The sequence below is a fragment of the Stegodyphus dumicola genome, chromosome X1 (genome assembly GCF_044657685.1).
Source record: "Stegodyphus dumicola isolate Sdum_Otavi_A_Nest chromosome X1, ASM4465768v1".
NCBI lineage: Eukaryota > Metazoa > Arthropoda > Arachnida > Araneae > Eresidae > Stegodyphus > Stegodyphus dumicola.
The window spans coordinates 162,698,881-162,713,748 of NC_140780.1; the positions used below are offsets into that span (position 1 = coordinate 162,698,881).

At 34.2% G+C, this 14,868-nt stretch overlaps 1 protein-coding gene across 3 annotated transcripts in view; it reads left to right on the forward strand.

The window, feature by feature from the left end:
* The first annotated feature begins 13,047 nt into the window (after positions 1–13,047).
* Positions 13,048–14,868, forward strand: part of LOC118182558 (carboxylic ester hydrolase-like) — a 94,363-nt gene continuing 92,542 nt past the window's right edge. Inside the window, exon 1 of one of the 3 annotated variants that reach the window (XM_085808449.1) lies at positions 13,048–13,287. In XM_085808449.1, the coding sequence (XP_085664575.1) occupies positions 13,090–13,287 (198 nt within the window). In that variant the 5' untranslated portion in view covers positions 13,048–13,089. The remainder of the gene's footprint in view (positions 13,288–14,868) is intronic. The other 2 variants (XM_085808447.1, XM_085808448.1) reach the window with 2 other exon arrangements.

Here is a 14,868-nt window from a genome sequence, read left to right on the forward strand (position 1 = left end):
TCGTAGAGAAATACGTGTTTGCAATGTAAAATTGTATGCTTATTTAAAATCTCCTTAAAGGCATAACGTTTTGGCGAAATTACATAATTTTGTTTATTCCAACGAAATTTAATATTTATTAGAACTCTTATTACGGTAAAGTAACAGAGTATTACATGAAGTTACAATAAGTGACTGTAATGTAAAGTTTTTATTTACTTAAGGTATTGTAGAAAATTTTAACTGTAAAAAAAAGGGCAGACAATCAATAAGAATAATAAATAATACACTTACTAACGAAGAGCTAGCTACCCTCACAAAGCAGGAGCCTGTTCATAGTAGGCGCTCAATCCCGAAACGACTGAAATTACCTATACTCAAAATCCCTTTTCTTTCTCCTCTTAGCTCATCCCTACTTTCACGTACCATACCTACAAATCTTGGACTTTTCCAGCAAACAATAGAATTCGTTCCGGGATTGAGCTCCTACTGTGAGTAATATGTTGAGATCTGCCTCAGCAGTTTTGATGGTGGTATATATAAGTGGAGACAAACGTGTATGTTGTGCCTGTGTTTGTTGTGATGGAGATAGCGGTGGCCTCAATGACTGAAAGCTGTGGGATTGTTATTTGATAGTGAGGAATGCAGCGTTTAACAAGAAGAGCAGTACCATCTCCTCTTTTTCTACCAGCAGTTATGTCTCTATTGGGTCGATATACACAGTAATTTGCAATACAGAATGGGTTTGATGGACCAAGTCGGTGTTCTTGTAGGAAGAATAGATCGGGACTGTGCTCATTTATAAAATCTTGCAGTTTATTAATTTTAGGAGACAAACTGTTTGCGTTCCATGTATAAATGTTTACACAATTGTTAACAACAGTATACATTATACATCACATTTAGAACCAAAGACATTTTCGAATATTTCAAACAAAATAAACATGTTGCCAATAGTGTGCTCTGCAGCTTCAAAATCAGGCATTTTATCTGTAATCCTTCTAATAATATTAGCAAATGAGAATCCCTTAAAAATATCAACAAGTTCCTTAATAAATTTAAACATATCAGCAAATACATTTAGGCCTACTTCTGTAGGTTTCTCCCTAATATTATTGTTATCAGTTACATTTTTAACATTTTTGTCACTATTTGCCATTTTCAAGTGCAGCCTTACCACTATTTGCATTAGCATAACTAATGCCTGGTTCTACGTTATTTCGATTACCAAAATTTACATTGAAAGATACATTACTTTGTACATTACCTTGTGAATTGTTAACATTTCTAGCAGTAGGGAATTTTGGACAACCATGATAATTGGCCGTGTGCCCTGGTTGTTTGCAGCTACAGCACATAACATTGTCAATTCGTTTAGCCTTACAGTTTTCAGTTTTATGTGCCCCCGGGCACTTGATGCAGCGGGGCTTTAGTTTGCAATTTTCTGACGAGTGGTGGAAGTGTTGGCAGTTGTGACACTGCACACTTCCGATAGTATTATATAAGGTAACAGTAACATAAAAGCACATGAAGTAAGTTAAGTTATGAATATCTTCTACCTCTGGTACATTCTCCAACTGGACTTGAAAAAGAGGCATAGGGACCTTAATTTTAAATTTATGCATTTGTAAGACTTTACGCACCTTATAACCAAGAGCTGTAAGCTCATCATGAATCTCATCTTTAGGACAGTCTATGAGTAGCCCTCCAAAGACAACTTTAATTGGTTTTTCTACCTTGCTGATTATTAAATAATGATCTATCTGTTTATCATCTAAGTACGTAGTAATTAACCTACGATTACTCTCTGTCTTTGGAAACACTTTCAGAAACTCGCCATTAATCTTAACTGCAAATTCTGGTTTAGTATCAAACTTTAGTTTTTTAACAAAATTAGAAAATTTTTCAACAATTTTTATCATGATAGGTTTAATTCTCGGGGGCTCAATTTCAATGGTTTTAGGCTCACCCTGGTCCATATTATTATTTCCATTGTCATTTGCATTTAATCCATTAAATTTATTGCTTATGGGAATATCTACATTACACTTAATTAACTTAGAAGCTCTGGCCGGGTTTTTCGGCTGAGTAAAGCCGAAAATCAGTATCAGTGATTTCGGTAGTTAATATCTTATTCTTTCTTGATGGCCGCTTAGGCTTAGCATTAATATTACCAGAATCATCATTAACATTTGAAACAGGATTAATAACATTTACATCAGATCCATTTTCAACATAAACATCAACATTTTTACAAGCATTAGATTTAACATGTTTCAGTTTGCTAACCATTACTTTTTTGGTAATATCAATAACACTTAAATTAATAGAATCAGGATTGTGTGCACCAAAAAACTCACACTTACCTTTATATATCTGTAATAATTCTTCGGCGAAACCAGTCCGAACTAATTGCAGCTCCTAATCAGATTTTGCATTGTCAGTCAATGTTTCCAAATCCATGTCGATCGACGTAATCCTAAATTGTAGCTTTTCAATACTTTGTAATACACACAGGTAGTCCTCTAACATAAATAATTCCGCATTTATTAAAGCACTCCAATTGCCTCCTAAATATATATCCGCAAAACGTTGCATTTCGTCCGTCAGCTCTAGCACGTGGTTTCGAACCGTAGATGTATCCATTTTAGCTGGCGGAGAGAGTTCGTTCCCCACCAATGCACGTGGTGGCTAATCCTTGGTGAAAAATTCACTATTCACAGCACACGAAAAGGTCACACAATTTCGAAGTAATCCACACACGAAAAATTCCTAGAACATTAGAAAACAGCATCGAATAACTCCTATTGCTCAAAACAACACTCGTAGCACATAAGCAAAACAGTAGAAACGCTCCCGCGATCGAACTAGCACAGCATAGTAAAAGAGCTGGCTGCACATTGCGACTTGCTGTCCGTCATCCCAACATGCCTTACATATGCTGTATAGGATTCAGTTCCGGAGATTTAGCAAGCCACGGCAGATGTGGAATGGTTTCACTCTCCAGATAACCCCGCACTACTCGATGTCTGTGCGAGCGGGCGTTATCTTTCATTAATATCGCGTAAAATAACCTATACGACATACTAGTTACAAAAATAAGGCAGTCCGCTCACAAAGCATATCGTTTGAAATATCTGAAAGCAAGAAATTCCGTCTACTGGTGGACACCAGAGCTTAACACGGAGAGAAGCAGAGTGCGGGGATTTCGCAGAAGGGCACGATCCACGGGGGGATCCAAATCTACGGCAACTCAAAATGATAACATACAACAAAGGCAGAGCTTTATATAAACAAAAAATTAAAGAGGCCAAGCTAACTTCATAGAGAACCTACTGTAGTATTATCACAGAAACCTTTGGACCTACCCAAAAGATAGCATGTAACAAGGTTTTCCGCCGTACGACCTTCACGCCTGTGGTGAATAGCACTGCCTCATCCAACGCTGAAGTGATCAGTGAGATCATAGTTTTCCCTGATAATGATCAGGAGGAGCAACAGGTGTTGTAAAACATTTTTTGTAGCCTTGCTATTTCACAACATATTACTAAAAGTAGAGAGAAAACAATTCCTTGTACCTCTTACCTTGTATCCAGCGCAACATGAGCGAGATCATAGCCAATTAACTTAATCCAAAAAAGGAGAGGTTGTAGACGGAAATTGAAAGGTTACAAATACATTTTATTGATACATGAAAAATAGATTAAGATTCATTAGTATTCCAAATATATATCAAAAGGGAGTTATATAATAGAGAGTGTCCTTTCCTGAAGGAATGAGAAAAAGAAAAGCGAGTCACACAATTAACTCCTTTGCAGGGTTTCTAGTTTACACTGTTTATCACGCTACTGGCGACAGTCCATCACTATTTGCATACCAACACCCCTACTTGATGGCTAGTATCGCCATTTGCAGCGATTCTTGAAGTTTCTCGAACACGGGCTTGCCTAGTGGTTTGGAGAGTAGATCCGCAATCATGTCTGAACTTCTGCAATAGTCTAGGCTCAGGATCCCTTTTTGATGAAGTTCACGCGAGTAGTGGCATCTATATGTTTTGTTCTGGAGCTATTTTTCCCCGCCTGGGAAAGTTTGATTGCATGACTTACTATCTTCATAGAGAGTAATCGGCAGATTTTCTTTTAATCCTAGATTTTTTAAGTAAATTTAACAGCCATTGTGCTTCTTGTGCTGTATTAGCTGCTGGAATATATTCTGCCTCAGTTGAAGATAGTGCAATGCAGTTTTGCCTTTTGCTGCTGCATGAAATGCAGTTATTTTGTAGTTTGAATATGTATCCGCTGATGGATTTTCTTGTTGTTCTGTCATTTGCCTAATCTGCATTGAATATGCAGATAGTATAGGTTCTTGAATTTTGTTAAAGATGAACTTAAAGCTTTAAGTTGTATATAAGTAGCGAATGACTTTCTTGACAGCATTCCAATCTATATTCCGAGGTTTTTCGTTTCTTCTACTGGGTAGATTAACGGCGCATGCTATATCTCGTTTGCTGATTGTTGCAATATACAGGGTGATTCTAAATTGTTTTTACAAATTAAGATGGATGATAGTACCCATCCAGACGAGCAATAATTACCATAGAACATAAGGTCGCATTCGACTCTTGAGAGGTAGAAAGGAGGAAAGCAGAGACGCACCGAGGAAGGACAAGCAGACTATCTATCTCTTAAGACTATCAAGAATTAACCGTACGCAAATTTGCACTGAGAAGAAGCAGCATTTTGCTCTTAGTTGGTACCGGAGAAAGCCAATCAGAAGAAACGGTGTCCTTGAAAACGGCACAACATCATCACTTCAAGTATTACCTTGATAACATGATCCGAAACTTGGTGAATGCTATGGCATGGTGGAAACATGGTGAATGCTATAGCGGAGTACACTTATGAGGAATTGGCAGATATTCACTCACATATGGTGAAGCAAAATGGAATGGACACGAAGCACGAGGATTTCCAACTCGTCGGTTTCTAAGTCATCAAACCTTTTCCAATGTTGATCGAAGAGTGCGAGAAACCGGTTCTTTTGCCATCTTGAAAAGCAGTGCAGGATGTTTGCGAAATGCAAGAACCCAAGAAATGGAAGAGAGTTTTGATTAGATTATTAGCAGTTCCTTCTACAAGTACGCGACGGTGGCATACAAAATGGATATTTCTCAGCCAGTTGGTGTGGCGTATTTTACATGAGGAACGCATTCACCCCTAACCACGTGCAAAAAGTGCAATGTTTGGACACAGATGATTATCCCTGCGGGGCAGACTTTGTGCAGTGGATGCTTGGAATGAGGAATAATGATCCACGATTTCCTGCATTAATATTATTTAATAATGAGGCAACATTCAGCAGAGAAGTCATTTTCAAAGTGCACAATCAAAACGTTTGGTCTGACAGCAATCCCCACTGCACTATTTCTCGTATAACACTACCAGAAATTGTCCGTGAACGTCTGGGCAGGTATCCTAGGTGATTATAAGGTATGTTCTTACATCATGCCAGACCGTTTGACCGGCGCAATATACCGTATCTTCTTGAAACAGGTGCTTCCCAGTTTATTGCTGGCTGTTCCGCTCCCCATCCAGAGAGATACGTGGTTTACTCACGATGGAGCCCCAGCACATTTTCCCGTCATGGTCCGTAACTTTTTGAATGCCACATATCCCGCACGATGGATCGGACATGGCGGACCTGTGGCTTGGCCTCCTCGCTCACCGGACCTCAACCCACTGAACTTTTTCTTCCGGGGGCACATGAAATCTTTAGTGCACGAGACACTAGTGAACTCGTCTGAAGTTGTGGCGAGAACCGTTGCTGCCGCGGACAAAATTAACGCGACACCAAACATCTTCGACAGGGTGCTCCAGTCGTTCCTTCGCTGATGTCAACTGTGCAACGACAACGACACACGTGGTTGCCATTTTGAGCACTTTCTGTGAGTTTTTAACTAAACAATCAATCTGATTGCGCAACTTTTGGTCTTGTTCATTAACTTTTTCAACACTGTTGTAAGTTCAGGCTGTAATTCTAATATTCCTCTTTTCTGCCTTTCAGAGTGGAATACTACCTATGTGGTTTTCCGTTTTGAAGACCACAATTTTTAACTATTTCTTCGAAGTTATTCTTTTGGATTATGGCAAAGGCTCCATCTTTAAATCTTTTGATATTTATGCCAAGGTAGTAGGTGATTTCTCCTAGGTTTTTGATTTCCAATTTAGCGTTTAGTTGTTGGATTGTTTCCATTACATTTTCTTCTCTGTCACTTCCTATAAGCATATCTACATATATATTTGAATGTTCCATTGAGGGTTTTGAAAAACAAGAGTGGGTCTGCTTTATTTTGTTTAAATTATATGTTTAGAAGTACTTTTCCAGTTTTCAGATTCTAAGTTCTAGCGGTTTGTTTTAAACCATATATAGATTTCTTCAGCTTGCAAACTTTATTTTCATTTCCAGCTTTGGAGTACCCTTCACGTTGAGTCATGTAAATTTCTTCTTCTAGTTCTCCATCCAGGAAAGCTGTTTTGACATCCATATGTCTGACAGACATGTTTTTATACGAAGTTGCACATAGGAAAGCTCGTAGAGTTGTGCATTTTACTACAAGAGCAAAGGTTCCATCGTAGTCGGAATCCAAACTTCTGGCTAAGTCCTTTTGCGACTAATCTGGTTTTGTATCTTTCAATTTTTCCTTCTGCATTGAGCTTGGTCTTGAAAGACCATTTATATCCTATTGGTTTTTTTCCTTTTGGTAAATCAACTAATTCCCAAGTGTTGTTTTCATCTAGTGAATTAATTTCTTCTCGAACAGATGTCAGCCATTTTCTTTTTTAATTTTCTTCCAAATTTTGAATTTCCTTCCAGGTTTTGGGTTCGGGGTAGATTGGATATTTTGCATGGAATCCGTAGCGATCAGGAGGTTCACCTTTTGTGACTCTGTTCGATCTTCTGAGTTCCAAAGGTTCTTCTTCGAGTTCTGATATTTCTTCCTTTTCGAATTCTTCAATTTTTATTTCATCCATCATCTTTATTGAGATTATTCCATTTGACTTTCCATCAAAAAGAATTTTTGAAAGTGCAATCACCGTGGTATGAACTGGACGTTTGAAACGAGATGCCTGAAACTGACGTGTCAAGCTTCGAAATGTTGAAGTTAAGTCAACTCACGCGTTCTCCGGCGGAGAAAATACCTTAGAAACTGATTTAAAAAAATAATTAGCTGAGGAATGTTTTAAACGTATAAATTCATTTACCAATGAGAAGCTATCAAAAACTAAAGGTATTAGAAAAATCAATGAATTAATCGCAAATCCAATGCACTTTTCCCAGTGCAGCAGCAACTGAGTCATTTTAATGTTTAAGTCTTACACCTGTTGAAGCGGGGCAAAATCATTTTCGACTCTGGAACGCATTAAAAATTATTTGTGATTATTCCTAAGTAATTTAAGTATCCTCTCCAAAGAATCGGATATATTAGAAAAAAGCTACATCATAGTGCAATTATACGTAATTTGAAGAAAGTAAATCTGGAGAGAAATAGAAATAAATTATTAAAATGCAATTTTTCCCCTATTATAAATATTTTTATAAATTCAAACAAACATTTTTCATTGTTTTATAAATGTTTTCGAGTTTAAAAAAGTGTACATTGCCGATATTATTTTTTAAAATGCTTTTTTTGGAAAACTTCTAAGCTAAATTATATGTATTCTTTAATTATTGCTCAATCAAGTGTGATTAAAGGGCCAATTTTTTTAATCCATGTGTGCAAACGTCTTACGAGAATCCTGATGATCAGAATATCTATCCATAATATTGCATTCAGTTCCTCCCCAGTTACGGTACAACACTCTACAACACTAATAACAATTAACTGTATTGAAATGGAGCATTTTCAGATATATTGCTGGCAAATTATGATGAAACTCTCTTGGATAAGTAAAATTAATAAGGATAACGGATAAATAAAGATTACAGACAAATAAAAGATTACGGATAAGTGTTACAGATAAGTTTAAGCAATAAGAAATTCAGAAGTGAGTTGTTGCGGCAGTACATTAACCTTTTGCTCATTTATAACATAGGTGGATTGAAATTGGTTATCGCTTTGATGGGCGGAAAATGTGCAAGCAATCGTTCACCTTTTTAAGTAACATGGAACACATTTATGTAAAGTAAGAAAATAACAGTTTTCAGGCAAGTAAACCCCCATCTTTTACAAATGCTTTAGGACTACCCCCCCTTAACAAGTTCCAACAATCCTGTCAAACGATAACTGAAAGCATTTATTGCCCTTACATCTCAGTTTTCTTTTCTATAAAGAAAGGGAGTTGAAAGAACTGTGGAAATTTTTTCCCCTTAGAAACTGCCATGGAGGTAGGAAAGGGAGGTGGGGGCCAACCCGCGCTAAAAGTGAAGCACTGCTTTGAAGCTTGGGTCACCAGATGGGGTGTTCTTTGTTTACATTCAGAAGCTCGCTTGACAAGATTCTGATAGTATTTCGACCCACGACAGTTCCATAGAAATCGAAAAAGGGACACTTTCGCATGAAAGAAACATTCATAGTGTGATGGATAATAGCGATTTGTATAGTTTAGTGACATTTACGCAAAAATCACATCTTGGTTATTTTTAGATAACTAATAACGATTTTGATTATGAATTTGTTTTATAAAATTATAAGCTGTTCCACTACAAAAATATAGATTTTAAGAAAAATGTTATGCTTAAAGAATGAAAAATACCTTACGGTACATTTAAAATTGTATACGTCTTTCGATACCCTTGATAGAGTATTCGCTACTTTTATTTTATTTTCAAAACGTCAAAATGTTTTAAATAAAACAAATTTTTTTCACATCCATATATTATTGTAACATGTACTTTTTAAAATTTTTTAGAGAGGCTTTACTGCTGCTCATTTTAAACTCATCATTTTAATTTTATATATCTGAAAAATAATTTCTTTGGGCTTGCACGTTTTACTTATTTGGGTTAATTAAAAATAAAATATAGTGAATGAACAGAAATTAAAGATTTGCACATGCCGGAAATGAAAAATATGAAATATGTATGGGTATTTATGCATGTGCGTGTAAGAAGCATGTATCTGCCTTTAACAAGATACATAAATATTCATTAAATTGTTTATAAATATATTTGAAATGAAGAATTTATTCATTTATAAACAACTGTGAAGAAATCTAATTATTAAATGTATCTAATTTATAATGATTATAAATGTTATCTAAATATATAATAACCTTAAAATTGAATTGTAAACATAAATTGAAATCCTGTTGACAAATACGTTGTAAAACTATTTAAGCAAGAATTGTTCGTACTGCAAAGCAATCTGTTAAAAGGCATTGTAAAGCAAATGCTATGAGATGCGCACCTAAGAAAGTAATAAAAAGTTTTGGAATATGTATTGTTGAAATTAATGGAAAAAAAATCTGATAAGTATAATTAAAAGAATTATTCCCCTTACATTTTATATTAACTCAGTTACAAGTTTTAAATAATACTTTAAAAAAGAACTTATTTTATTCCCTTTCAGAAATGTTCAAAGAAAGTTAAGTACTATTTAATGTATTTCGCTAATTTCTAATAATTTTCTAATAAAATAAACCGAATAGAGCATTAATTATAAATTGACTTATATTTTTGGATTTAAAAGATGCCTCAGAAGCCAAAAAATCATGTCATATTTAAGAAAGTATTTTAGGAAGAAGCTCTATAAACAGAAAAGAAATAATGCATAATTTTAATATTAATAATACAATAAACTTTGATTTTAATTTTTGTACCTTAACCGAATAAAATCGAATTACCTTAAATTATTTTTCTAATGTAATTAACGAAAACTTGTGAAAATATTTCATTCAAATTAAACCATTCTGAGAAAACTGTTCTGCGAAAAGTGTAGCATTTAATTTCGTTCAAAATGAAATGTTGTTTAAAAATATGTTGTTTTCATATGCTTAGTACTCTGAAGTGTTGTAGAAAAAGAAAATATATACATTTATATGTATATTTACAACGAAATTACAAAATATTTACATACGATCGCGTCAAAACCCATTGAATTTAATGGTAAATGACTCAATGTTTTGGTCACCACATAGGGATCGCCGGTGCTTCAGAGCAGGGTACGGAAGAAACCTGTTTAGGGCTACGCCATCTTACTTCCTACCTCCATGGTGTGAACTGGGCTTTAGATTGGCATACATGCAGTATGTTGGTACAAAAGGATAATGTCCTCCCCACTTTTACCTGGAGTTTCACTTGCTAGTTCGTCAAAGTCATGTGCCCTCAGTGGCTTAATTTTCTTATCTAGCATATTAAGGTGCCTTCTGGTGGCACATAAGCAAATTCATAATCCATATCCGCATCCTTGTTTTATCGAAAATGCTACAGCTGTTTTTCGACTAACAGCAATCTGAATTTAACTTGTGCTTTATACTAATTTATGAGGGAAATAATGCTGTTGATTCTACACACTCAAAAGAGTTTTAAAATTAATTGCTCAATTCCTATAGATGAAACAAAAATAAATAAATAAAGATTCGCCGCATTTTAATTATTTTCTTTCAAGAGATTTACGTCAAACAAATCCTCACACAAAATGCCATCTTGCAAACCATCAGTCCTTCGAAGTTAACTATAATGAAATTCTTTACATTTTATTCAAGTTACTTGATTTTCATTTAAATGCCCTTTCTTGAAAATATTTCTATGTTTACAAGCTGAATATAACTTAATTTTGGCGGAAAAGAAACGCGCTAGTACTGACAAATATGAACGTGTGCTGACAAATGTGAAACCAGGTGATTGTATTACGAGATTACAATTAATGTGCCTAAATAAATATTCGAATAGTATGGTCCCATACTAAGTTCAAGTACATAACACTTCTGAATAAAGTGAAATGTCCATCTGATAAGCCTAATTTTTCTAAAAAGCTGTTAAATAAGTTTAATGATACCGCACACTACAAACTATTTGATTTTGTAATGTTAAAGACTGAGTTGATTGTTTTCTGTTCTCCCCGATTCGAAAATAAATATAAAAATTCCAGTACTATTCACAACAATATGAGCGAGACCTACAAATTTTATTCCCTCATTTTAACAGTTCTAGCTTCGACTGCATCAATGCAACGAAAGCTTTAACAATAAAAAGAATTAATTATTACATTAGAGTAACATAGTTGAAAAAAAGATTCGGCGAGTTTATGCATTGAAAAAGAACTGGTTCTAAATGTTAAAACGTTGGTTTTAAGAAAAATGTTATTAAAAAAAAATTATTACTCAAAACAGAAGCGCAGTATTCACATTTAAATGATTTTATTCCAGTGAATGTGGTTCAAGTATTATTCCAGGACTTCAGATTGTACATTAGGCTTTACTATAACGCTACACTGATGAACAAACCAAATCAAATCATACCTCTTCGCTACAAATATAGCCTTCAAAATCAGTTGACATAAATATAGATTGACGTAAATATTGATTGAATTTTATGAAGATTTCCACTTTAGACAGAGGAACACTTGAATTAAAACTTTTTGTTATTCATAATAAATGCTAATGTACGACTAAAAGCAGCTACCAAATGCACATAATGCTACCTCCCTTTCATTAATATTGATTTTATTATTTTTTAATTTTTTGTTAGACAACATGTCCTTTTTCTTGGGTAAAAGCTCTGAAAATGAACCAATTGTTTAAAACGATGATGAAGCATAAATGAAGTTTTCTGAAAATGCCAATCAACATTAGAGACAACAAATTTACACATTAAAGATAGAATGCGCAACTAATATTTCTTACTAAAAAAGATGGTAGTTTTTAAATAGTGTTTTAACAGTGAATGCTGTTTTAATACATTAAGTTAAAGCAGCTTAGAAACTTTGAATTGGGTGTATCTGTAAGGCTTGATTTTAATTTTAATTATTAAAAGATGTATGCGTCAAGTATGATTAATTGATTGACTGATCATTACTGTTATCTACTATAAACGTAATTTAGTTGCTATAAGACGATACAATGTCTGTCCGCTATCGCATTGCGAATTTGAACTAAGGAATAACTCTCCTAATTACAAGGTTTTTAATTTAAGGCAAGTAATTTCACTTAATCTATTTTTACTTCAGGAACCAGCTAGGAAAAAACTGGAACTAGCTAGAACAAAAGAATGTTTCTGATATTGTATACTGACTGTATTATTGATTACTGTCAGTTTTGCAAGGTCTGCAGTAAATTTTAGTTTTATGCATTTTTACTTGGAGTAATTTCAAGTTGGCTGTAAATAAATTTTTGTCGTATTTTACACTGCATACTAAATTTAAATTAAATTTAATTTATAACCTGATGATGCTAAATAAACTCGCTAGAATGACAGTGACAATCTAACTGAACGTTTGTCAACTAGGATGAAGTGGAAGCTAGATAAGCTGCATGTTATACAAATATCAAATATAACAATTAAAGTTATTTATATGATACTAAAAAATTTAGAGTTCTGTGTGTATATATTTAAAGCATATCATAAATCAAGGTCAAAAGTATTTAATATCTGTTAATAATAAAAATATTTGATTTTCGGAGCATTTGAGTTATTGACATTTTGTCCTGAAGTTAAAATTACGTACAAAATATAAAGTTATCGCTGCAGTCATATACTTGAAATTATGCCTTAAAAGTTTCAGTGGTTAAAAGTTAAATGAACTTACTGAATTCATACTTTATACATAAGCATAATTACATTAATCTAAATCATCTACCTTAACTTTCTGGTAGTACGTGACTACAGATGTTTTAAATCCAGCATCCTAACTAATCTAATGCTGAAGTAAAATTTGTATTAAAATCTAAACACAAGGGCAAGGCAGCAAATGGAGATAACCATTTTTGATTGCGCAACAACCTCATAGCGGTAACTGAAACCTGAATGGCTAAGTGTTTTTTGAAAGAGCGAAATGAGATCAGCTGATTGTGCTACATCTTATCGCTACGAAGTGAACCTTTGCCTCAAACGTGAAGGTACTTTTAGATTCAAACATCTTTTCTGGTCATTCATACTAGTTTGACAAAGAATATGGGAATCCTAGGCTTGCAGTGGGAAATTTTTGTGAAAGTATACTTTTTGCTTTCATTATGCAATAAGTCATACGAAGTGGTTGTGCATACAAAATGGGGACCTGTTAGAGGATATGAGTTAGAAAATGAACCTAATGTTTACGCTTTCAGAAATATACCATATGCAAAACAGCCGGTAGGAGATCTGAGGTTTGAGGTAAGGAAAGTAACATTAATTTAAATGATTCCTTTCTTTCGCTGATAATGTAGACTAAAAAAAATTGCTTCATATATATATATAAGAGATAAAATATCTTTAAAACTTTCATCCTGAAAAGAATAACTAAGTAGCATAAACACCTGAAAAATTTTGGGTAGATGTTGAGGTATTAATGATAGTGTAAAGCCTAGTACTACATTCAATCTTCTCAGTATTTTTATACTGCATTCTTTTAGTCACATAAAAAATCAGAAACCTTCAATCCAGCACTGGATGTAGCATATACAATAACTGCACTTCATTATAAGCATTATTGTGAGCAGTAATGCTTATAATGAACTCTTGAAGATGATTTTATTCAGAAATAAATAAATATAATTATGAGTTGTGACTAATATTGATTTTGATAGAAAAAGGCTTAGAGCATCTCGAAAAGCAGTCCTGTGGTCTCTCTTTCTGAGCAGCAAATTATTTTTCTAAAAGGGTGAAGAGAATAGAAAATACATATATAAAAATCTATTTTAATTAGAAAATAGAAAAGAGCCTCTGAAGAACAGAATTTTGCCTATCAAAATAACGAAGTCTTTTCTATTGAAATAGCTCAGCGGTTGAGCGGTAAAGTCGCTGAACATTGGTAGTTCAATCCGGGGATCGAATCGTGGGGAACGGGCTGGCTGCATGGGCGTTCCGTGGTTTTCCTAGTGATTAACGTTAAAGATTTGAAGAATAAAGATTTCGTGACGTGCACAAAACTTTATTTCATGGTATAAAATTTTTCATTGAAAATAGCTTAATATCAGGTGATAGTAATGAGAATTCAAATTTTAATTTTATTCGCTTACTCAGCTCTTGCGTAAAGGAATTTGGTAACACATTTACATGAATTGTAACTAATTTTTTTAATTCAGTTATTCCGCTCATCCATTCTGACAAATTCAAAGTAATTCTTGCTCAAGAAAATTATGCTTACAATTCTTTCAAAATCAGCATAAATAGTAAGGCTGAACATGCCTTCCAGCGATATCTTTCTCCCCAAGGATCGGTTTATTTACATGCGAGTTAAATCAAAAGAGAAATTGACCGTAACTATATCTGTAGTGGAAATAGGCGCTCTTATCGGGAAAAAATAAGTAAAAAAAAAGGGGGAATAGACAATCGGAGTGCATTGTTTTAGTTATAGCAAAATACATTCTTCCTTGTACGAAAGATATCTTCGTGGAGGATGGTTTAAGTGACATAGGATCCGATTTTACGTTACAAATGGAAAAACGCCGATGCAGCTAGTCAGTTCGCTGGCACTTAAACGCGGGCCAAATTTCCAATGCTCAGCAGACTTATCCGCTCAGCCAGTGGTAGACTCAAAGTATACGAAAATTGCTGTTCATAATGATAAAAGCTTTAGAATTTTTGCCTTAACCAAGGCTAAAACCTCAGGCCTTTTCATATGTTAACAAGCTATTACTCTAAGTAATGAGTTATTTCAACGGGTATCAACAACTCTTGTTGAGGCTAGCATTTATACTCTGTAGTTTCTATTTTGAAGCAAAATATTTCCACTTCATGAGCAAATTACAGTAT